We start from the raw sequence: 22,855 nt of genomic DNA, 5'->3' as shown, positions 1-22,855 counted from the left end.
AAACAGACTCAAAGCGGTTGAAAGCAGTTGTCACTAAACATTGTTACACTGCAAGCACAGTAGTAAGAGGGCGGTTTTATTAAAAGTCACAAAATAATACCTTCTGTGTGCACAAAAGCAAATGAGTAGCTCGACAACTGCACACAAAACAGCAGCAGCATTGCACGGTAAGAAAAATCCAGTGTAAGTAGCATTGAAGCCCACCTGCGGTTCTCCCTGTTGACTAGGTTCCAGGCCTGATCACCTACGTTGAAGGCCACACTGGCATGTGGCTCGGACTCTCCATACTGGCCATCTTGACAAGCGCCGTCAAGTTTAACCACAATCTCTTGCAGCGCTTGTTTTCAACCAAACGATAAGTTTCACACACGCTGCCCTGAAGACAATACATGTAGCAAGGCAGTCCCGACACAAAACACAAGTAGAAAGCTCCACAAGCACTACAGGACATTTCTGGAGCAAGGACATACAGCTGCATTGAACAACCATGCTTAAAATTTGAATCTGAACATAAACAGAATAGCAATTACTGAAATTAAACACACGTGTGAATGCTAGGCAAGAACAAGACTGAAGCACTCAACCTGATTTTGGCCGAAGAGACTCGTGATATCAACAGTAATTAGACTTTGCTTTGTCCCACAAAACTGCGTCTGCTTTCTCATGTGCTTGTTCATGCTCTGCTTAGGCGATTGATATACCCAGTGTTTTTGGTGCTGGCCAGGAAAACAAAAGAGGGTGCACGTTTCAAGGCCTCAGTATGCAGGGCCAATGTTTTATCATGCCCGACAAATGCGGCCCGAAGTTCCATGCGGGCATGTGCGCACTTGGCGACCAGAGCGTGCCTTATCAGCCCAGGGCAGCAAACTAATTTCTGGGCAAGCAGAAATGCTCCAGTGAATGCTATCACCCGAGATAAGCCACTGTGCCCCAACAGAGCCTTATCGGAGAGGGAGAGACCAACAGTGCACGGGATGACACGGACCTGGCCTGCCATCTCGGAATGAAAACAAGCTGTAAACAAAGGAATGAGTGCAAGGAACAAAAAGGCGCAAAGTTTCAGAGAACACAGACACTAAAATTTTGACAGCAGTGCTCAGGACAATCGGTTTCGTCAAGAAAGCATGTCATTGTCAAACTATACAAGATGAAGCACATTGCACATGAACGTAAGTATGCTGCTAAATACTGAAAAGCACCTATCGCATTGAAAGCCAAGAAGAAAATATATGAATGCTAAGTGACCCACTGTGTCGCACTGTCATCTGTTTGTTCTTAAAAAACTTGTGCATTGATACAAAAGATTGTGTAGCACCTTCTCACACGTCAATAACATCATGTAAACACGCAACAAGAGTTCGTTGGATAAAAATATATTATGAGATTTCTCACTTCTTTTTACACATCTCAGATGCATGCATACATGCATGTAGGCACAAGGGCACAATTTAAAAAGTTTGCTTAAAATTTTATCACCCATTAGCTGCTAATGGTGTTGTTCCGAGAGGCCCGAGGACAGCTCAGCAGACACACTGCTGCCTAGTACAACGGCTGCCTCCCTGTCAGGAGTACCTAAAAGCATTGCGCTGAAAGCCCAGCCCACACACCCCGCCACAAACGTCATCGAGGCAGAGGCACAAGCGACAAATGCCCTGGCGGCTTTCTCCCCAGTCCAGACAGCTCTCGTAGTGCGGTTTTCACGTGCAGACAGAACGGGAGTCCTTTAGGTCGTCGCATCTGCCTCGGAGCAGACGGTGGTTCCTTGTTCCCGCTCCTTCCACTGTCGCCTGCGCTCACACTTGGGGCATACCCGGCCGCCGTCTTCGATGCAGGCACGGTGGTACACGGCAAAGCAGGCACTGCAGTGGTACGTCGCATCTGTATCGAAGGCGTAGATGATGGCAGGGTCCCGGCAGATCTCGCAGATGAATCCCTTGGCGGCGCACAGGTTACACTCCAGAACGTGGCCACGGGCAAACTTGATGGCCTTCTCCAGGGTCCTCTGCAAGGCCCCCGAGGGAACCTGCAGTAGGTCGAAGGTGGCGTACAGGTGGACGTGTTCGTAGAGATGCTCGCGGGGCCAGATCAGCTTGCGCAGCGCACTGGACGCCGCCTCCGAGCACGTCTGCAGGTAAGGCCGCAGGAAGCCCAGCTGCGAGCGGAGGACCTGCGTGGCGGCCAGCTCGGGAACAGCGTCGTACAGCGACGGGTTCAGCACCCTCAGGTCTAGCAGGGGCTCAGCTTCGTACTTCTTCAGCAGGGTCTTGGCCTCATTGGAGACGGGGTGCTTGCGGAAGTCCCAGTTGTGGATGACCCGCGCGGGGATCACATGCGACTCGCTGCCAAAGCAGTCGGGGCAGTAGGAGTACCCGTCGTAGGCGCACACCGAGCTGGCGCCGTAGATCATGCCGATGGGGCAGTTGCAGCCTCGGCAGGCGTAGCCCTGCTGGTCGAGGCCCTTCTCCTGCTGGATGAAGCCCATCAGCGAGAGCAGCTGGTTCGTGCGCATGTCGGGCGCTCTCTCCGTTGGAACCACCTCGAAATCCGCCAGGTCATCCAGGGAATCTGCGCTCGAGCGCTGGTCCTCGGCCCTGTCCTCCCCTGGCACAGCCTGCACGTCAGAGAGAAATAAACAAAAGCTCCAACACCACTCTATGAACATGGCTTACAAATAAACTGTAGGTGGCATTGTACGCTAAGCAATTCAGCTCTGCAATCCTAAAGGCATCGTTATATTAAGGATGTCTATATAATGTGGCAGTAAAGGCGTTTCATTCATCCCGTGTTTTCAACCTTGCAAAAACAGGCAGCAGGGTTACTTCAAGGAAATCACTGTGAGGGATCAATATAGAGAGAAAGAACCAGCAAAACTATCAACGAAAACTTTATGCACGTGTAACCAAGAACAAGGGCAAATAGGTGAAAAGAAGTTCTCGCACGAAAGCAACAGAACAGCTGCTAAAGCCATGCATGCTAGTTTTGTGGTTCTGTGAAGAAATGGTGCTCCCACTTTTCAAGCCATGCTATGTTGCCAGAAAAATAGTGCAGAAGAGCCATCGCAGCTGTTTGACCATAGTCAAATCTCTGCAAATAAACTAGTGTTCTGAAGTTACAGGCGGAATGCACCGGGTAGACAGCTACTGCAGTTCACAGCCTGCATAGCTAATGCTGTGATCAATAGCAAAGTTCGGTTGCACTGGCGCCGGCGCAGAGCGCAAAAGGTGTGCAAAGCTGCTAAGCACTCAATGCCAGAAGGCGCGACAAGCCTTGCCTGACTACACGGCTTGATGGCTGACGTTATGAGGTCTTTCATCTCCGGTGTACCGCTCACTTGCTGACTGATGTTCTGCGTGTAGCTCAATACCAGAGAGTCATAGTCTTGCTGCTCCAGGAAGTCGTCCGAACTGTCCGACCTCTCGGCAGCTGCACCAGCAGCTCCCACGTTCTCGTAGTCGTCCTCAAACGGGGAGGACCAGCCCTGCGTCGGGTCCAGCACGTTCCCGAACGACCTCCTCGACTCGTTCGGGAACCGGTCGAGAGTGTCGAAGTCCGGCACGGACGCCGGCGAGCCCGAGACGTCGGCCACCGCCGCGCTGCCCTCGTTCGCATCGAGGTTCAAAGTCCTCAGCAGCTCTCGGACCTGGGCCGCGCTGATGCTGCTTCCAGCCGACGCCGCGGCGCCCGGAGCCTGCTGGCCTTTGGGCGAGGACGGCGGCTTTATTTCGACGCCCTCGCTCTGCTCGGGCGGCGCGTCCGGGTTCTTCTGCTGCGGTGCAGACGACGCGGTGCACGTCGCAGAAGGCGGCGACGCGTCGCTGCCGCAGCCGACGCTGTGCGACTGGCGCGAGTCCGAAGGTGGAGGCTCGCTGGCTTGCACCGCGATAGAAGACGTCATCCTACTCGAGCACACCGACAGTTTGCTGCGCGTCAGCCTCGACTGCCCGCTCTCGTGCTGGAAAAAATCGGCGACGTCGAAGGCGGGCATCACAGGCTCCATCCTGTCGCTCGATTTCAGGAGGCCGGCCAGCTGCAGCGGCATGGTGTTCCAGCAGTTCAGGACGCCGCAGTTGACAGGGAGCCGGAAGCTGAAACCCGACAGGCCCTCGAGAAACTGCTTCAGAATGTCCGGTTGTTCCCGGTCGGCCATGTACGCAGTTTGGCGATAGTAACAGCGCAGCGTTTTGGAGTCCTGAATCATGGCCTCGACGTAGCTGACGAGGAGGGACTCGTTGAGGGCAAGGCGCAGCCACGCTCGGCAACGCCCGACGTCGGTGTTGATTTGGTTCAGGCCGGCGATCTGGGCGAGGACGTCCTTGTGAGAGTAAACCATTGCCACGGGCCAGAAGTCCGGCGATGGCGCTCGGTCCGAAGCGCTGTTGCTGAACACGCTGGACATCTTTTTGACGATGTTGTCTTTGAGCGCGTGAATGAAGATTGCTTCCAGGCAGAAGCATACCCTGGAGGCAGCCTCGCCACCCGTGACTATGGGCTCTGCGTTGACAAGCTCTTGCTGCAAGTCGTGCACGCTGCTGGCGAGCTGTTTGGTGAGCGAGCGCTTAATCATTATGTCCCGCGCAGCTTCCTCTATGGTCGGGGACGTCGCTTTTTTCCACAGGGGGACCATTTTGGTGGCGGCTGGGCCGAATACTTAAGGTTGAAGGATGGTGCGCAGGCCGTCCGGCATTCCCCCCTAATCGTCCGGCGACAGAAAGAAGCCCCGCATCTGCGCGCACTGGCCAGTTCTATTTACTCTTCTCCCGTATCAGCCGGCCATCTTCCAAACTTTATCGCGCACACTGCGCCCTCTCAAAACACGAGGTTCCGTCAGTTTCGTTTTCTTTCAACTTACTACAATATGCTCACGTATTACGTCAAAAATAGAATTTTAACTGGCTTCGAACACTGTTTTCCAAATTTCGATTAATTTGTTACGAAAGCGCCGTAGCGGTTGCTACAAATACCGCAGAATCGGGAGTGGTCATGCTGGTGCGATGTAGAGAAGCCGAAGCGCCGAAGTCGCTCAAATCATCGTCCCGCGGTGTGTTGTTGTGGTGCGACTATCGCGTATTCCCGAAAAATGTAGAGCTTTCGTTGTGCACCACATTCCGTGTATCCATGCGGTGGTGTCGCGGTTGCGGTGGGGCGTCGAGATCGCGCTGAGAGCGCATTTCGCCCCGGGCTCCGCAGCAACGTCCGGGGAGCGCCAATGACACAGGTGTCCGAGCAGCTGATTCAGCTCGGCAGAGTAAACAGCACATCCACGGGCTGATGTTGTCTTATCTGCGCATTTTTCTCTACGCCGCCACTGGACTGCTCCCGTTGAGCAAATGCCAGGACTTCGCAAGCACACCTGGTAAAGCAGCGCGTTATTTATCTCAAAATTAAGCTTTGTTCGATATGTGACGCGCGCGTTATCTCTCACCCTTCAATGCCGCGCACTGGTGACATATGTGGCAGATTTGTTGGGAGGGTTGGACTGCGCCTTTTCTCGAGGCTATGGACGTAGAGTTACGTTGTTTCGCAGACATGTTCGTCGCAACACTCCTTGGTGGCTACATCGTGACATCGGTGATATTGTTCAAGTACCCACACCTTTTGCATCGACGAAAGCAGCTCAAGTTTCCTTGTCGACATATCAGCCACCGGGGAGGTGAGCTTATTCTCTCGATTTTGTGTGTCTGGTGTTTGGGAGGGGTGGGGGGAGTGGCGCAATCGTACCATGCGGTTGCGACTGCTGAGTCCAATGCGTGTTCAGTAAACAAAGTTTACTTTGCAAGTACCAGCACCTAACAAAGTTTACCATCTGTCTAGGATCGGCAGAGACTTTGGAAAACACACTCTCAGCCTTCAAGCAGTGAGTAAATTTTCGTAGGCCGTATGGTTGCCCGTGAAAGATGCGTTGCACTTCTCCTTGCAGTGCTCTGAAAGTTGGCACAGACCTCATTGAGCTAGACGTCCAGCTGACGAAAGATGAAAAAGTTGTCATCTGCCACGACTCTGGTCTGCTCCGCTGCGCAGGTGTAGACAAAAACATATCTGACCTCAACTATGACGTAAGCATGTTGACTCCTTTCTGAAAAATCATTTTAGCTGCCCTGCCTTACCCAAGCCTGCTCTTACCTCCATTTCTTTCTTCTCGAAGCATACTTTGCTAGGAAGTCGTTATGGGGGGGCTGCTACAGCTAAGATGGGTTTGTGTTTAATAATTAATAACGAGGTTTTACTGTACTGCTGGCTCAAGTCACTAAATATTGAATTCGTAGGCCACTATACGCATGATCTGCTTTTCAGGGCAACATTCTAACAACGTCCCAGTGTGTGCATACATTGCGGATTGGAGATTAGGTTCAGTCATAATATTTATGATCTGTAACATGCGTGCACATGGCACTTGCTGCATTCGGTGCTCACAATGTGATGCATGTTTACTGAGGCATTCCTGCTGTTAGCCCGAATAGCTTGTGGGAACGAAGAAAAAGTAAAAAGCGCCATTAAATTGGGCAACAAGAATAGTGGGTTTATATTTAAATGGCTATCGTTGCACAGAACTGAAATCAGGACTGCTCATGTACTGATGGGCACTTGTGTGAGTTTGTGAACCCCTACAAAAGGGTTTCCCGACGCGTGGGGCGGTATTTTTTTCTGTTAAAGATATGCAAGTCTGTGGAAGACAACATTTACAAATTGATAGTTGAAATGCAGAGCCAGCTTATGAGTGCTCTTGGCAACACCAGACCCATGGCTGGTAGACTAAATGATCATTTGCAAAGGGTAAAACATGGGGCTTGTACAATGGTCAGAGCCACAAATCAATTCTTTCACACACGCGTATTTCCTTGGCAGGCGTACCACTCTGTCAGTACCCTGCAGTAGTAGCCCCTTCTTGAAATCACGTAGTACTGCGTAGTGTTCAATAGACGGCTCTGCCTTTTTTCAGCTGCATGCACTTATGCGTTCGTGTTCATAAATGCCATGACTGCCCAGAATTTATATGTTTGCAGTTCCTTTTGTCACTGTCAGTGTGAATTTAGCTTTTTAAGGTAATGTTTCCTTGCAGCTGTGTTGTTATTGGGACAGAGTAGTCGACTGTGACTTTTTCTTTACTTAACAGAACACTTTTAGCACCTTTAGGTCACCACTGGCCTTTTAACTTGAATAAGAAACTCGCCACGCATGCAGCTGGGTTCTTTATCAACCTTGTAGACTTTGCTGCACATTTAAAACAATTTCTCGGATGTTTCTTACCTCTGGTAACAGAAATAATAGCATCCTAGCAGCATGTGCTGAATGTGCAGCTTGCACTGTGCAGCCAGGGAAGCATCGTAATCACGTGTGTACCCAGGAAGCCCCATCTTATGCTTTTCAGGAATTGCCACCCATGAAGCCATGCCTGTCAGTTGATTTCTGCAATGGTATGTATGTCCAGCACTGTGACTGTGCACATTGCGTTGCCATGTGTCATCACATTTCCTCTGGGTGGAAAATTTGCTACACTACAAACACGAGGGTTAAAAAATTATCGGAAATTTCCAAGTGTGAATTGCCTGATAAACGCATAAAGCACTCCGCTATGCTCTGGGCCCCCTTCAAAGTAGCCTTTATCTGCTGTACTTAAGGGGGCAGTTGGGTCTTTGGGGCCGAAAAACGGTCAAAAAAAAGCATTTTCTCAAAAATGGCATTTTTGATCTTCACGGCCATTTTTCTATCAGTCTGTAAATTTCCTCATCGAAAGGCATCACATTTTCTTGTTATTATAATATAATAGCATTTTAAAGTGCACTCTACAGCTCAGTTAGCATAGAATTCGATGGTGAAACGGCACTTTTCTTGCAATGCAAAGCTAGCATTTCATCCTCAGATATCTTGGCACCCAGAGCAGGTAGAACTTTAATTCTTTTTGCTTCTGATACCGAAATGTGTGGAGAATACAATGTTGGAAACAAATTTTTCAAATGGAGGCTTTGGAAAATTATTATTGTGCTCAATTGGCACCACCTGCGAGCCATTTCTGGCAGAGCGCGGGAGAAGCGAAGTTCCCTGTGTTGTAAAACGACCAAAAATAGCTGAATCAAAAAAGTTCTTCCTATGTTGTATTCTTTAGTCATTTGTCTGCCTAGCCATGTGGTAATTGCCATTCTGTATGGAGTGGTTATTTTGTAACTGTGACCCAAAATAATGGCAATTAATCATTAATTAACTCAAAATATAATCAACTTACAAAAAATATAATGGCAGATTTGAAATCAGCACAAAGAACTCTATAACGCAGTGCAGTTTCATTGAAATTGGTTGGTAAATAAAAAAAATAGCTCTAAGACCAGTCTGCCCCCTTAAATGCATTGCTGGAAAGGTGTCTTGCAGGGGTGATAAGCGTTAGCAGCCTGTTAGCAAATTCTGAAGGCCCCTCAGCGATATTGTAAGACCCATGTATCCCTGTGTAGCGCTGTGCGCTGAGCCGTGTTATTAAAGTTGGCTTCACTACAACATCAAATGCATTGCAGGGGAGATTTTTTATGTGCCATGCAACCAGTCTGATGTCAACATGTGAAGGCCCTAGCACTTTTTATGAAATACTTCCACAAGACCCCACGTGCACCTACAGAGGGATATATACCAAGCCTGCGTAAAGTCGGCTTCATTAACATGCACAAATGTATTTATTGCTGGGAAGACATTCTTTCATGTTCTTACGTTTGGCAATTAGTTCCTTCGTTTCCTTAGTTTTCCAGTTTGTTCCCCACATGTTTCTCCCACAGCTGCTGCTGATTGACTGAGTGTCGATGTTAGGTTGTCGTTTAGCCTGTCTACACCATGGAGCAAGAATAAGGTAGGAGGTGAAACGAGTCTTCTGAGCGCAGCCAGATAATGTCACAAGCGCTCGTCATAGGTTAAGCTAGCAGCACCTGCCATGGGGGAAGAAAGTGTGTGGCCACCGCGATCGGCATTCCACTGCGCAGCCACGGAATGAATTGTGGCTGCTATCATTTCGTCCATCAGGTGCCGCTACCCTCTCCTTCGCCGTCGCAATTACGAAGCTTTGCAGTCCACCTTGGTTTTCATTGTGACATTATCTGGTTGCTCGCCCGCGCCTGTCGCAATGGGCCCTTTCGCCTCCTATATATATTCTTGCTCCGTGGTCTACACTGACCTCGTTCTGCTCGTTCAGAAACACAAATTTGTTTGGAAGTTATTTTAAACTTCTGCGATCTGGCTCTGACTGACTCCATGCGGGTTTCTTAGCTTTTCAGAGTGTCTTTCTCTTTTGGGATTCATCTGTATCTGTATAAAAAAAAGGAAAAGGTTGTTGGTGAGGAAGATATTGTTTTATGTATTTTAAGCTACTGATGAATGCTGTTTAAATTCAGTTTTAAACAAGACACATCACAGTGCGAGCGTATCTTATCAACCGGAGGTCTTCTTCTCGCCTTTCTTCTTGTCTTGTGTCTCAGGTGTTTCAAGCCCCGTGTGCGAGGATCGCAAGATACCCCTGCTCAGTGACGTTTTTACCCTTTTCCCGAGTGTGCCTGTTAACGTTGACATCAAGACCAACAATGACAAGCTTATTCACAAGGTGTGTGCGTCTGCCCCTTGTACCACTGCTACCGCTGCATTTTGTGTGCTGGCAGTTTCAGAAGTTTTGACACTTCGGAGGGCAAGTGCAGGAGGTCAGCCAACTTAGCATGCACTCATTGTCAAGCACAGCCTGACGGGAGCACAAAAGAATATAGGACCAGGACAGGTTTTTGTTTGGCTGAAGATCTCATGAAAAGTGTCCACGAATCGACTCCTTGTGACAAAAGGGTCCCACAGGGCTAAATATATGAACCCCTTGCGGTCCACTGTTGGGCCGTGCCCCCGACAATGCAAAACGGCCGTAGCGGTGTGTTCAAGGTTCACTTTCGCTGTTTTTCTCACTGCAATGCGCCTGCATCCTTTGAATACATGATGCGCCATCCCTTGAGGGATAAGTAAACTTTGTTTCTTTAATTTTTCTTCTTTTTGCACTAGGGTGCAGCGCAATGCAGAGTGCAGCACAATTTATTTCTTTGTAAATAAATAAATTGTTCGGCACGGTCAAGCCTACAAGGGCCCTCGTAACATGGCTGCTGATGGGCGAGCTCGTCCAGGGGCAACGTGGATGCTGAACTGGGGCCCCCTTTCCAGGTGCATGAGCTCATCAAGGAGTTCAACAGAGAGGACATCACAGTGTGGGGAAGCTTCCAGCATGCGGTTGCCTCCAAGTGCTCCAAGCTGGTAAGGAGACCGGGGAGGGCAGGGGGGGTCTTACCAGCTTTTTCCTCTTGCTGCAAAGGTACGGAGGTTCAAACTGGGCCTTGCTCTTACGCCCCACAAAGACATACTGCTGCTCAAGCACACACACAAGCTTTTTGTCAGTTGCACTGAGGATGGGGAATTTCGAAATGTTAGTGCTGACCCCAACCATGAAAGAGAAATCCGGTGCAGAATAGGTATAGGTTGGGGAGCACTCGGCAAGCACTCCAAAATAATGACAAGTAAGCTACTCCTGTCACTCAAAAGAAAAATCTGCAACCAGTGCATACTGCCGGTTATGACGTACGGAGCTGAAACTTGGCACCTTACTAAACAACCGGAAAGCAAACTTAGGTAAGCTCAGTGGGCCATGGAACGAACAATGTTAGGGAGAACACTCAGGGGCAGAAAACGAGCTACCTGAATCAGAGAACAAACTAGAGTGGAAGATATCATAGTCAAAATAAAGAAAAAAGTAATGGACTTGGGCTGGCCATGTAGTGAGACGAACCGACAACCGGTGCACGATTAGGGTGACGGAGTGGATACCAAGAGATGGGTCTAGAAGAAGGGGAAGGCCAGTAACTCGATGGAGGGATGAAGTAAAGAAATTCGGGGCTAAAGTGTGGACTCGAGCAGTGCAGGGCAGGAGAGGCTGGAGGTCAATGGGAGAGGCCTTCATCCTGCAGTGGATCTGAGTAGGGTGGTGATAATGAGTCAAAGATACTTCGAAAAGTATTGCAGAATCTGAATATCACTATACATGTGTTGTGTATTGTATTTTTATACATGTGTTGTGTATTGTATTTTATGTTGTATTTTTGATACCGTGACATCTGACGGAAGTGGTAGCTTCAGTAATGTTTTGCATCATGATGCTATTCAATATGATTGTCTATCGCACACTCAGGTATTTAAAGTGCTGTTTCGGATTCGCCAGGCCATTAAACATTGATAAAAGCGATAAAAATGGAACACAAAATTTTGGTGTCGGTGCTCCTTTAAGACGAGCGTTTGTGACAAGTTTCTTGGTTAAGATGAACAACACTTGTGCTCTCTTGTCATGTGCACAGTGAATAAAAAAAAAAAAAAAGCCCTTTGAGACGAATTTTTTTTGATACAAACAGATGTTCATGGTCCTTTCAACTTCGTTTTAATGGGGTTTCACTATTAATATGGACAGGTTTTGAACAGAGTTATGCACTACATCTTGCTGGTTGGTGTAACCCTAGCTATAAATTTCATCTGTAAATTCTGAAACGTGTGTGGTGATTGATACCTTTCGAAACTTACAGGACCAAGTTAGTGTCCTGCAGAGCTGCTGCCCCTTTCAGTGTTGTGTTGTGGGACCGCTCTTTGTCAGAGTGAAATTTAAAGGAATAGACTAAAACAGGCGGACTTATTTCAGCCTGCCCTCAGTTTCAAAACCATACCAATGTGTGCTGGGTGCGCAGAATCCGCGTGTGCCCATGTACTTTTCGGCACGGAGTGTCGCCTACCTGTTCCTGCTGACGTACACGGGGCTGCTTCCATTCGTGCCGCTGAGATACTCCTGCCTGGAAATCCTCATGCCCGCGGTGGCGGGAAGGTGGGCCACCCTTTCTTCCTACTGTTCACCACTGCAGTTGGCATCGTCATCGTGGGGATGAATGCAGGGGCATTTTCACGCTACTCTGCCCAGATTTCATTCACCACGGGCTTTCTTGACGTGCGTATGAAATGACGTCGGACTGCGCAAAAGCAAGCAGGCACAGAAACAAATGGCAGGGAAATAGCGGTGCAACAAGCAGGCTGTTGTGCCATCCACCAAACTGGATGCTTTGAAATAAAGTGTGCTCTACAGCTTTCCCATTTAGGCTTTACGTTTGTACGAATAATTCCAAAGTTGATTAATTTAACTTGTAATCAGTTTGGCATAGTTAGAAAGAAAGAATTTTTTTTCCTCCCTGCAAGTTGACCACCAACATCACTTGGTCTCAGCTGCGTAGATCTCGCCACTTGCCCGAAACGTGCACCCCGTGCAGAGAGAGAGAGAGAGAGAAAGACTTTATTTATGGCCAGCAGGGAGTGGGAGATCGGGATGCGCAGAGCCTCCACATCCCACCCACGTTCACGACGTCTTCGGGACTAGGCCCCGCCGGCGTCGGCGTGAGCGGTGCGCGAAAGGTACTCGGGAGTTCGTCCCTTTCCCCCCGTCTGCGACTCGCTCCGCTTCTGCCTGGCGAGAGCAGCCTCGAGCTGCTGGACGGCTAGAGTTTGTGCGGCCAGGTCCGTCGAATATACGGCACTCGTTATGGTGTCCGGCAGCCGGCCGTAGAGGTCGGTAGATTCCAGGGGGTGCACTGCACAGTCCCACAGGATGTGGGCCAGAGTTGCGCGATGTTGCCCGCACACACTACATAACGCTGGGTGCAGGCAAGCGAGAGCCGAGGCCATCTACTAATGCTACGGGAAAGAACCAGCCACAGCGTACACGGACACGGCTTCCTATCTCGGCATAAGAGCAATCACCGCTGTGGTCATCCAGCACGATAAGCACGTCACCAGCCTAGCGCCACCCAGATACGACCCCTTACAAGCAGAAGAAGCGGCCATCGTGCTTGAAGTAACGCAGTCGTACAGGTCCGCAGCAAGCGTGTGCCGTAACATCTCGTGCAGGTGAATTCACCATGCAACACACCAAATCATCTACCAACATCCACCGAACAGACACATCGTGATCATATGTGCACCCACCCGCTCTGCCGTCCTGGGCAAACAAAACCGCCCACCTGCTGGCCCGAAAGTCATTCCGCTGGGCCCCAGGAAGCAAGCGGGATAGGCCGATCCCGTTGGTCACATATCACGAAATAACACAGCGCTGTAAGTGAGGACGTCTCGCATACCCACCACCGCACCAACGCCTAACAAAAGAGGAGGAACGGCAGCTCCGTGCACTCCAGATATTCCCCACTATGCCAGTTCTGTAAAGCTCCCTGGGGATGCTCTTTCATATGGTAGGCAACTGCGACCACACCCACTATGCTCGTACAATTCCTTCCATCCTTTTTGTGAGCTTTAGGAGAAGGCTCTGACCAACTCTGAGTTCAATAATCAGCACCCGCTCGTGTTGAGGGCTCTTGAGGATCAAAGAACTCAAGGGGTATTGAACTGAGGTCTCCTCCCCATTGCTTTTTGCTTTAAACATGTCTAATCTCTCTCTGTCTGCCTTCTTTAATTCTGTGCTGCATTTTAGCTTAAGTTCCGTGCGTGTTATAACTCGAAATATTTGCTATTTTATGCAACAACAAAATCTTGTTCTAAATAAGGGCATGTCATGCCAGCACTGACTGCCAGTAAAAAGTCAGTTTTGTTATTCCCAATAGAACTGTGAGCTAAAGGTTAATTTTTTAATGATGAAACATGGGGCGGAATAATGTGCCGGGGTTGGTGCACTTTGGTTATTACTAATGATGCTGTTAATGCACTGATATGGTTGCATTTACTGCAAATGTCCTGCTTTATTTAAAAAAAAAAACTACCGATGCATTAAAACGGTTGCATTTACTACAGGTGTCCTGCTTTATTAAAAAAAAATTGCCTACTTGTGCCATCACAGTGTATCTCGCAGCTCGCTGCCATGTTGCACAGCTTTACTTTTTTGAGGGTATCCATATCCTGCGGCACGAGATTTTTGAGCTCTGCAGGGGGTTTGCGCAGTAAATGTCTTTATAAGTAGAGTCTTCCGCCTCCAAACAGTCAACTTTATCGCATGCTTATTTCCAGTAACAAAGCGTAATTTTAGTGTTCAGTTTCGTGTGGGCAAGCAAACGTTCATTTGAAATGAGCTTCATTCCTTCTTTCATCTTTGCAGGAATCCCATTATGAGGGACCAGATGAAGCACACAAAGTCACGGATCATTCTGAAGATACTCGATTGGTGGGTGCCTTTGCTAGCCCCTGCCACGGGCAGCTGATTCGATTATGTTTTCTAAACGAGGTTTGTGTCTTCTAAAAACAAGTGCTCAGCAAAAGTTCTTGCGTATAATATTTGCTCCAGCGGAGCACTTAGGCGAGCTTTATCAATTCCATTTCACCGTTCTTTCTAATGTCACAAATTGTGGTGCAGGGAAGTGCATGGGGCAGCAATGCCTGTTTTCACGCCTTTGGAACTTTCTGCGTTAATAAGCAGCTGATACTGCTGTGAGTGATGTATTTTATTCATGGCACCGTAATTTACCATTATTGGCCAACTTCATTTTATGCTTTTGAGACGGGCGCTACGCTACAAGATGAGGTTTGTACGGCTAATTCTTTACTCAATTTTAATTAAACTTCCTCGGATTATTTATTCTTACGTCATTTGTAGTGACAAGAAGAGTTTCTTCCCAGTTTCCTCACAAACCTCACTTGTCTCTCATGGATGTCCAAAGGCTGTTTTTAAGCTTGGTGGCCCTTTTTGTGTAGCTTGCATTATGCAAAAAAGCCTAAGTAAGGTTGCTGTTGGTTGTTGAAGTCACTTTGTACTTTTTGGGAAGTTTGTAATGATACATATTAGTCATTTTTGAATATCTGGATAGATCCGGTATTTTGTACTCTGGAAGGTGCACTTTGAATTGAATCGAGTTCTAAACACCATTCGTGGGTTGGGCAAAGTCATGAATATCGACTAGTATTTGAAAAAATACAAGTGAAAGCACAAAATTTGTGGTGCATGTTGATTAGTGATTGACAGGATTCAGTAAACTCTGTCCACTCAGGATAGCTTTCCAATTCTTTTTTTTTATTGGGTATTATGGAAAGAAGTTAATGCTACTTTGCACTTCTGTTCCTACTCTGGCAGGTTCATTGTGAGAAGATTTTTGATACGGCATCTTCGTAAGCGGGGCATTCCGGTGAGTTCAGCTTTTGTCACGACATTGCTGCTACTCACCGTCATTGTGCTGGAGCGCTGGCTTCCGCTGTGTCCCTTTTAGATGTGCACAAATGCTGTGAAGCTTTGAATTTTTGCTGTGCCGTTATCAAGCTTGATCTGAAATTACTTCATAGTTACCCTTGTAGCAGGAATGTGTAATTGATTTGGTGCTATGCGCAGCAAAGTGTTGTCTGTTTCAAAAAGGTCCCTGTTTTTAATAACTGACAGAAGTGTGCTGGGTGCCAAGCAGCAACGGTCTATCATAGGTGCAGACAGGTGCAGAAAATTTGCTGTACGATCAGGAAATAGCTTTTTTTTATTTGTTTGTTTGCCGTCGTTAGTGTGCAGAATAGAATGTGTGGAAAGTTGCGCAGGAAAATACAGCAGTGAGGTTTTGATTCACTTAGTGGCCTTGGCTTATGCAAACCTATTTGTTTTTTTATTTGCCCCTGAAACACTTCAAATATGCAATCTAGAATGTGAATGGCATGAGTGTTAATGTATTGTGGGGAACTTAATATTGGATAAGTGATGACACTGGTGTGTTGGTATACTAGTAGCATATAGCTGCAACTTACATCACATGCCGTAGCAAATTTGCAAAGGAATGCTGGCAGGGTTAAATTAAGTGGCAAATAATTTTATATGCCTCCTCACCCCTCTTTTCTTTTTTCAGCCTTCACTTTGCTAAGAAAAAAGCGAAATTCTTTAAGTCTGTAAACATGCTTTATTTGAAGGAACAGTTAAAGCTGAATCACTCTTCCTTTAACTGAAAAGTCATACCCTTCGTAGCTCATTTGGCTTTTGTTCTAGAGCGAGCGATGCCTTGTGTGTTCAGAAGTAAATAATGAAATGTGGCATTTCTCTCTGCTCTCTCCCAACCATTTTTTTTTTGTAATGTGAAAGTCTATTTCACCAAGCAATCTGAGCAAGCATGAGCAGGCGCCCAACAAGCCGGTCATGCTTGTGCTGTGCTGCCATTTAGGAGGAGGCGTAAAAAGCACTTGTGCAGTTGGCTAGTGTGACAATCAGGGGAGCAGAAGGCCAGCCTGGTTGCCTAGCTCATTACCGTAACAGCCTCTTACTTTTGACTGGTAATCAAATGTTTACACAGCAGCAGTAAGATGGTACAATGGCTCTCAAACTCGTCTGCTTGAATCTTCTGACTGCACTTCTACAACTTGGAGCCTCATGCTGAAATCAACAGAAAATAATTCTGCCGATAGTGATATTGAGGCAACCTGTTTTGTAATAGTGACTAGCCGAGTTGTGTGCATTTTTTAAAAACATGCTCAGTAGAAGCTTCCGGGTACCTTTATTTTGCGTTTACATGCCCCTGCTTTACTGTAAAAGGGGCCATGAAGACAAAATGCAAGTTTGGTTTGTTCATTCAAAAGATTGCCTCATTAGAGTGACTCTGATGCCAATCTTCTCACAAATGTCACTAAAATAAGCGGTATAATGAGAGAACAGAAAATAGCATGCGATACCCTATCTACTTCTCCACCCTGAGCTGATGACGTATCATGGGCAGTTTGTTGCGATTGGCTGAGGCCGACACAATCCAATGCAAATTACACAGGGATTATAAGCTTGCAGGACAAGATATTAATGCTTAAATGTAGTGCACATTCTTTGTATAGCAGTTGTGGGGTGGGGTAAACAATGGAAGTTACTAATGAACTCGTAAACACGCTATGCTGGCCGGCGCTGCACAGCCACCGGACGTATTGCACTTGTCTGCCACGACACTGGCCAACTGGCACAAGCGACATTGCCACTTTCGTAGCCCTGTCTGTCGAAAATGCCCAATCTTTCACGAACGATTACTATCAACCGTAACAAAGGTAAGCTAGGTACAAATCGGGCCAAAAACAGAGCAAGTGCAGATAGCCGTTCTCGAGTGGTATTGTCCTACCGTCTGTGCAGGCGAACGGTAAACAACGCAGTGCAAAAGACTGCTTCGCCGTATGCAGCAGCCATAGTCAACATACTAACTTTTGTTTTAGGTTCGTTCCCAAAAGGCATCATTGCTGACATCGCGAAATGTGGTTTAACAAGGGAATTAAAATTTTGGCTTAAAATGTTTAATTTCGCAGTGAATAAAGCATCGTTTGTTGCTGGAAAAACGCTGGGGGCACAATGAAACACCAAATCTTTCGAGTAAAGCAAACTTGTATTTTGTCTTCATGGCGCCTTCAATTGCCCTCGAGAAATTGCAAGGTGTGCCAATCCTGCAAGGTGTGCCAATCCTGCTTCAGCCTTCACAGTTCATTATGCTGCAAGTTGTACAGTGGAAAAATGTTTGGGGTGGCAATGCCTGCACTCGCACATTTCATCATCATCATCATTTACTGTACCCTTAAAGGGACCCTGCAACACTCTTTGAGCAGTGCAAATATAAACCTGCGTGACGTTCAGGTTACACTGCCAGGAATACCTGAGCCAAACATTACACGTGTACGTGAAGCGGTCATATGCAAATCGCTGTGAAAGATGTGGAAAAACCAACCACGTTCTCTTCAATTTCCCTTATTATGCACCACTGGCACCGCTGAAATATTCTCATTTGTGTGATGGCTGTCCTATCGGCTGTCGCTGGTCAACTTCATGGCTTATTCCTCGCATTTCCTGTGATGATCCGCCGTCGTCGGTGCTGTGCACCAACTGCTTCTATGCCTCAACCTGTGTGAACAGTTTTGGCGTTTTTGTGTTTTGAGTGCCCGCAGAGTTTGAGTGACGAACTCAACACTTCCCTTTCAATGAGACCACTCAACAACAAACGTTTTCTGCTTCAAAAGTGCCGTACCAGCGTGAGTGTACGCTTGCGGGCAGGCAGCCACGCCTGCTTTCTTGTTGCATCAGACTGGAAATAGACCTCTCCTTGTTGGGGAGAAAAGAAGAAAACTCCCCGGCCTTTGATATATTAAAGACTGCCGAAGAGAACGCCACGAGTCGACCCCCTCTCTGGGAGATAGCGCAGAGCTTTCGTAACGTTGTCCGCGGTCGAGTTGAGAGGGAACGATTATGCGCGATTTCTCATTGCGCATAATTTTTGTGATAGTGAAGGGACTTTCATAATTCTTGCGGGAGGAGAATGCTGGGACAATAGACATTACCCCAAAATACGTTCCGAGTAGTCGATGGTAAGTTCTGCAGGGTCCCTTTATGGGCCCCTTGTGGGATATTACATAATGGGAGGGCAAGTACAAAATTCCACAATGGGTGATGATCGATGGTACAGGCATAAACATGAGGCAGGTTCTTGATGAAATGGCAGCAACATAGGCAAATATATATATATATATATATACACACATGAAAGAGCTGTATCAATAAAAAAAAACTAACAACTGAAATGATCCGTGGTTAATCGCTTGAATACTAAGGGGTTGCGTTCGTTGACTATGGTGTCTGGTAGGTTATTCCAATCTTCTATGGCTGCAGGTAAAAAGGATTTGTTAAAAGCCTTAGTTGGCCCGTGTAGGTGCTGTAGACTTAACTGTAGCACTTTTTTCTGCATTATTAATCAACTGCTGCAGCTGTGAGTAGTAAATTTGTATGCGTGGTATGTACTGCATGCACTGATGTAATCCAACTTGTTACTGCGCCCCAGTATGTTCTCAATGCCAAAGCCAAGTGAGCTGTAGTAGAGCTGTGGCCACGAGGTGTTTCCGTCTTGCGTCGCAGACTTACCTGTGGGTGCTGAACGAGGAGGAGGACTTCGAGCGAGCCTTCCAACTGGGCGCTGCCGGTGTGATGACCGACCGGCCCACTCTGCTGCGAAAGTACCTCGACGAGAACCCGCACGTCGGAAGATGAGAAAGGAACTTTGAGACTGAGAGCCGCCGGCTCCTGTGACATGAACATTGCGCTGCCATTTAAAATTTATTCACCGAGGAAATGTGCTGTGCCCCAAAGAGGTATTTATGCGAACATAGAGCTGAAAGTTTTCAAGCATGCCAGTTTTTTTTTTTTTTTTTTTTCCCTCATATCAAGAACGGCATCCTGCTGGCCAGGCATTGCCTGCAAGAGGTGAAGTTTTGGCGGTATTTCCTCACCATGTGGTACTTCGTTGCTCGTGTGCTGCCTTAAAAATTTGCCATTACTGCTTAAGTGGAGCAGAACAGGGGAAAGTGTCTGCGAAACAAGAATGTTAAATCGTGGTGTTGTAAAGCTGTCTGTCTGTGGCCGTCGTTTATGCTGTGTGCAATGGACCCAGTAGATTATGAAGTCACTTTCATTGACTATGCTGATGTCACACTCTTGTGCGATGAGTAAACTGTGAAGTTTCTGGCACCACCAGCGGTGCATGCCAACCTTCGAACAAGCGACAAAGGAATCTTTAGGGCCATGGCAGGTGTTTTAATACACCTCGCTTTGTATCACATTTACACACCCACTTTTGTGTGGGGGGGGAGCACACTTACACAACACAGTCCACAAAGCCAAAGGGGAATGTACATTCACTATATACACAGAATGACCGGTAGAGTAACCTCAGAATGTGCTACCAACTAAAGAGTATTTGAACAGTCGTTGGTCTTTTTCAAAAAGGCTGCGTCTGTCGTTTACTGTATAAATATATTTATATATATAAATGTGTGTGTACACGGTAGCACAGGGAATGAATCTGAAAAAAATTCCGGAAATAAAGGAAGACCATTTTTAACGCTCTCTTGTGTTTTTGTTTCCTAACAATGTACAGAACGTGAGGCACGGTGAATGAGGCACAGTCTAAGCTGGGATGAAGAAGACATAGGAAAAAGGGGTGCGTGTTTCATTTATAATGAAAAGCGACTGCAATCTGGGAATTGCATAAAAAGCCAGCAGAGCTTGACAGCAGCTTGTGGTTACTGTCGACCTTAGTATCCCAGCTCCTGCAATATGTAGTGACTACTTGTCGAGAAAATATCTCAGCATTGTTCTGTCCCTAAGCATCCCACATAGATCTTTTGTACTTATGCAATGTGTGGAGAAACAATTCACCTCGAATACTTGCTGCAAATGTGCAGCGTGAGAGCTTCTGTTTAGGCTCTGTACCACTTAATAGCCAGAGCTGAATGGCTGTGCATGGCTTTTGGTTTCTCAGTTTTTGAAACCACTATATTGAAGAGCGAATTCATCACATGGAGCATTGCATCACTTCATAGAACTAGCTCGTAGCCAAGCTATAAGCACACACACTACCTCCAGCAGCATGCACCAAGCATAAGCAGGCACCAGCAATACCTGCCGCCAGAGGGTGGAGCTGTTTGTCCGTAGCCTAGCAACGAAAGCGGTCTCCTCGAAATGATGTCATCATAGGAATTCTAATGTGTGGGGGCGTTTTTTGAAACACTACTTTGTTCTGCAACATTCCCATGCTGCAGCTTCAAGCCCAAACAATCCCAGCCCGTTGACCAAGCTAACTGGTCAACCTTCATTTGGGGGAATTGCAGGTGAATAAGTAGCAGCTGGCTCCTTTTGAGCCTGAAGTCTAAAGCATAGAGGCTAAGGGAAAATATCGGGCACCTTTTGCAACAGCCTTGCTGACTGCCATAGAGGACTCAAGGGTTGGCAATGCAGCTCGGGCTTTAAAATTTGGATTTTCATGTTCTGCAGTGAGTTTGTTTGTCCACTCGCAGTTTATCTAGATTAAAACCTGCTCCCCGCGCGTTGCGAAAATCACTGTGCAGCCTCCCTAGTGTGCCATCACAGCTATCATACGTTGATATTTGAAGAGAATGTTGGGCAGACAACTTCTGGGTGCATCTTTTTTGCAGGGAAAATGCAAACTGGCTGTAATAGCTCAGAACATGGCCCCGACATTCTTGACTTGATGAAGTAATTAGAATAAGTCGATGGCTCTCTTTGGTATCTCTCTAAGAGGAAATGATAAGTACACTCGTGTTTTTCTTGTTTGTCTGAGAAGCTAAGACGCCAAAGAACTACCCGCAGACAAGTGTCAGCCACTGGGCTTGCCACATTCACCGTGCCTCACGACAACTCTCACATGCTTATGATTGAACAGACTCGCATAAATAGTAACATAGTAACTCGCATTACCTGTGGACACAGGCTATGGCAATATGAGCACCTCCAAGTGATGCTCCTTCACTAATTTGTCCAAGTCCAAATGCACAGACACAACAATGTTCATGTGTAGCACAAGTTGCTCCGCTCTGACTCATTGGCAGAGAGAGTAAGTCTTAACGTGAACAAAATGAGGTCAGCACTCGGACACCGCAGTCTGTGAGCTGTCGTCGGCACCTATTGACTTCGGTTTTCTCCGCACTGTCGAAACAGCGTCTCTGTTTTGGGACGATCCGTCGTCGCTGCTTTCACTGCTGGGCTTCCTCTCTTCCGTCGCATTTGTCTTTTCCGCGTCGTGTGTCAGGGCGAATCCATTGCTCTCCCCAACAGAGCCACGAATGATGTCTCCTATTCGGCCCTTCTGCAGCCTGTGTGGCTTGACTGCAATCTTTGGTGGGGGTGGCGGTGGCTTGCATCGTCTCGACACCAATGGCGGTGGTGGCGAGCTAGGCCTAATGGCCTCTGCCGTGCCGTTTTCATCGGCACGCTCTGAGAGCAACTTTCCGCCGTCGTCTGCCAGGATCTTGGAGAGAGACGGGGCCAATCCGAGACCGACGTTTCGGTCGTGGTACACGTCCGAGATGGGCGGTGCACGAGAGAAGTGGTGCATCTGGTGGGACAGGATGTGGTCGCGCATGCTGCGGTCCCTCTGCGCCGGCCCCTCGCTGCTGCTGCCACCACTGCCACACGTGGGGCCCAGCAGCGTGCTCATTTCGATGCCCATGCAGGTCTCCTGCTGTTCGGCAGCGTTTGTCTGCTTGGGGCGCCTGCCCTGCTTGGACTGTCCGCCTAAGCTGGTCCTCGGAGTGGCGAGCGGCGGCGGGGGTGGCCGGGAAATGCCTGCTCCAAATCGTGGCCTGTCAAGCGAGAAGTCGTTTCTGTCGGAGTCGCTGCTCTGCGATTCGAAACACAGCACCTTTCTTGAGACTGCGGACGATGATGCGGCCTCGCCATTTTCGCTGGGCATGGCTGCCCGGGCCCCGTTGCCACCGCTGCTACTGCTGCTGCTGGCGTTGCCGTTCTGGCGGCGCACGGTCATCTGGCCGGCATCCCAGTCCGAACTGGCAGATGATGAGCTGTCAGGCCGCTTGCCGGATTCATCGAGAGAGGAATGGTCCGTGTTGTAGTGTGTTCTCATCTTCCCTTGCTGCACCAGCGGGCCGTTGGACGGCTTGAATCCGACGAGGCCGACGAGGTTCGTGTATGCGGCACTGACAGGGTTGACGGGGCTCGGTGTGAAGGCGTCACTGTCGCGATTTTTTTGGTCCGACGCTGGCGCAGTGCGGCCGTCGGGCTCTCCTCTCGCCCGCACGTAGTTTGAGAACGCCCCCATGCCTTGGCCCAGCCGAGGCCTCGTGAGGGGACCGGAGGAGAAGCCCAGTGCTGACGTCGGAGGAGGCGAGGAGTCCGTGCGAGCGTCGCTGTCCAGGCTGTCCAAGTCACTGGAGTCGTCAAAATTGAGGTTCTTTGGTGCTTCTTGAGTATCTGGTGAAAGAGGAGGATGTGCGTGACAATCTGGAATGCTTCTACGGATTCTGCAGTTTACCGCATTTACTTGGATGAGGTTACATAATGAACAAACCTCCTATAATCATCATAAAGATTGTTGAAGTA

At 48.1% G+C, this 22,855-nt stretch overlaps 3 protein-coding genes across 7 annotated transcripts in view; 1 reads left to right on the top strand and 2 right to left on the bottom strand.

Annotated features, from left to right (window-relative positions):
- Positions 1-55: 55 nt before the first annotated feature.
- Positions 56-4,782, bottom strand: LOC144144413 (uncharacterized). 3 transcript variants are annotated; one of them, XM_077675841.1, is made up of 2 exons: positions 3,332-4,782; positions 56-2,611 (listed from the first exon to the last, which is right to left on the bottom strand). In XM_077675841.1, the coding sequence occupies exons 1-2, from the start codon at positions 4,622-4,624 to the stop codon at positions 1,724-1,726; spliced, it is 2,181 nt and encodes a 726-aa protein (XP_077531967.1). In that variant the 5' UTR covers positions 4,625-4,782; the 3' UTR covers positions 56-1,723. The 3 variants fall into 3 exon arrangements, with proteins under 3 accessions (XP_077531967.1, XP_077531968.1, XP_077531966.1); XM_077675842.1 differs by having other exon boundaries at positions 3,365-4,782; XM_077675840.1 differs by having other exon boundaries at positions 3,272-4,781.
- Positions 4,411-19,842, top strand: LOC144144414 (lysophospholipase D GDPD1-like). 3 transcript variants are annotated; one of them, XM_077675843.1, is made up of 11 exons: positions 4,411-4,544; positions 5,525-5,650; positions 5,812-5,854; positions 5,918-6,053; positions 7,367-7,412; positions 9,450-9,571; positions 10,165-10,254; positions 11,727-11,860; positions 14,126-14,191; positions 15,095-15,146; positions 18,857-19,842. In XM_077675843.1, exons 2-11 carry the CDS (start codon positions 5,527-5,529, stop codon positions 18,986-18,988), a joined length of 945 nt encoding a protein of 314 aa, XP_077531969.1. In that variant the 5' UTR covers positions 4,411-4,544; positions 5,525-5,526; the 3' UTR covers positions 18,989-19,842. The 3 variants fall into 3 exon arrangements, with proteins under 3 accessions (XP_077531969.1, XP_077531971.1, XP_077531970.1); XM_077675845.1 differs by lacking the exon at positions 4,411-4,544 and adding an exon at positions 4,844-5,038; XM_077675844.1 differs by lacking the exon at positions 4,411-4,544 and adding an exon at positions 4,970-5,353.
- Positions 19,511-22,855, bottom strand: part of LOC144144412 (tetratricopeptide repeat protein 28) — a 112,672-nt gene continuing 109,327 nt past the window's right edge. Inside the window, exon 27 of the mRNA XM_077675839.1 lies at positions 19,511-22,726. Coding sequence (XP_077531965.1) covers positions 21,378-22,726 — 1,349 coding nt within the window. The 3' untranslated portion in view covers positions 19,511-21,377. The remainder of the gene's footprint in view (positions 22,727-22,855) is intronic.

This window comes from Haemaphysalis longicornis, unplaced genomic scaffold (genome assembly GCF_048455015.1).
Source record: "Haemaphysalis longicornis isolate Haplotype H1 unplaced genomic scaffold, Haemaphysalis longicornis Haplotype H1 scaffold_7, whole genome shotgun sequence".
Classification (NCBI taxonomy): Eukaryota; Metazoa; Arthropoda; class Arachnida; order Ixodida; family Ixodidae; genus Haemaphysalis; species Haemaphysalis longicornis.
The sequence above is the reverse complement of the archived record's forward strand: the minus strand, read 5'-3'. Positions and strand labels throughout refer to the sequence as shown.

What these genes read in the sequence shown, in the direction of transcription:
- LOC144144413 (XM_077675840.1), bottom strand. Translation starts at nt 4,624, where the DNA reads ATGGTCCCCCTGTGGAAAAAAGCGACGTCCCCGACCATAGAGGAAGCT. An exon ending in CCATCAAGCCGTGTAGTCAG is followed by an intron (nt 2,612 to 3,271) that starts GCAAGGCTTGTC and finishes TCTGACGTGCAG; the next exon opens with GCTGTGCCAGGGGAGGACAG.
- LOC144144414 (XM_077675844.1), top strand. Translation starts at nt 5,269, where the DNA reads ATGTTGTCTTATCTGCGCATTTTTCTCTACGCCGCCACTGGACTGCTC. An exon ending in ACATATCAGCCACCGGGGAG is followed by an intron (nt 5,651 to 5,811) that starts GTGAGCTTATTC and finishes CCATCTGTCTAG; the next exon opens with GATCGGCAGAGACTTTGGAA. An exon ending in ACACTCTCAGCCTTCAAGCA is followed by an intron (nt 5,855 to 5,917) that starts GTGAGTAAATTT and finishes TTCTCCTTGCAG; the next exon opens with TGCTCTGAAAGTTGGCACAG.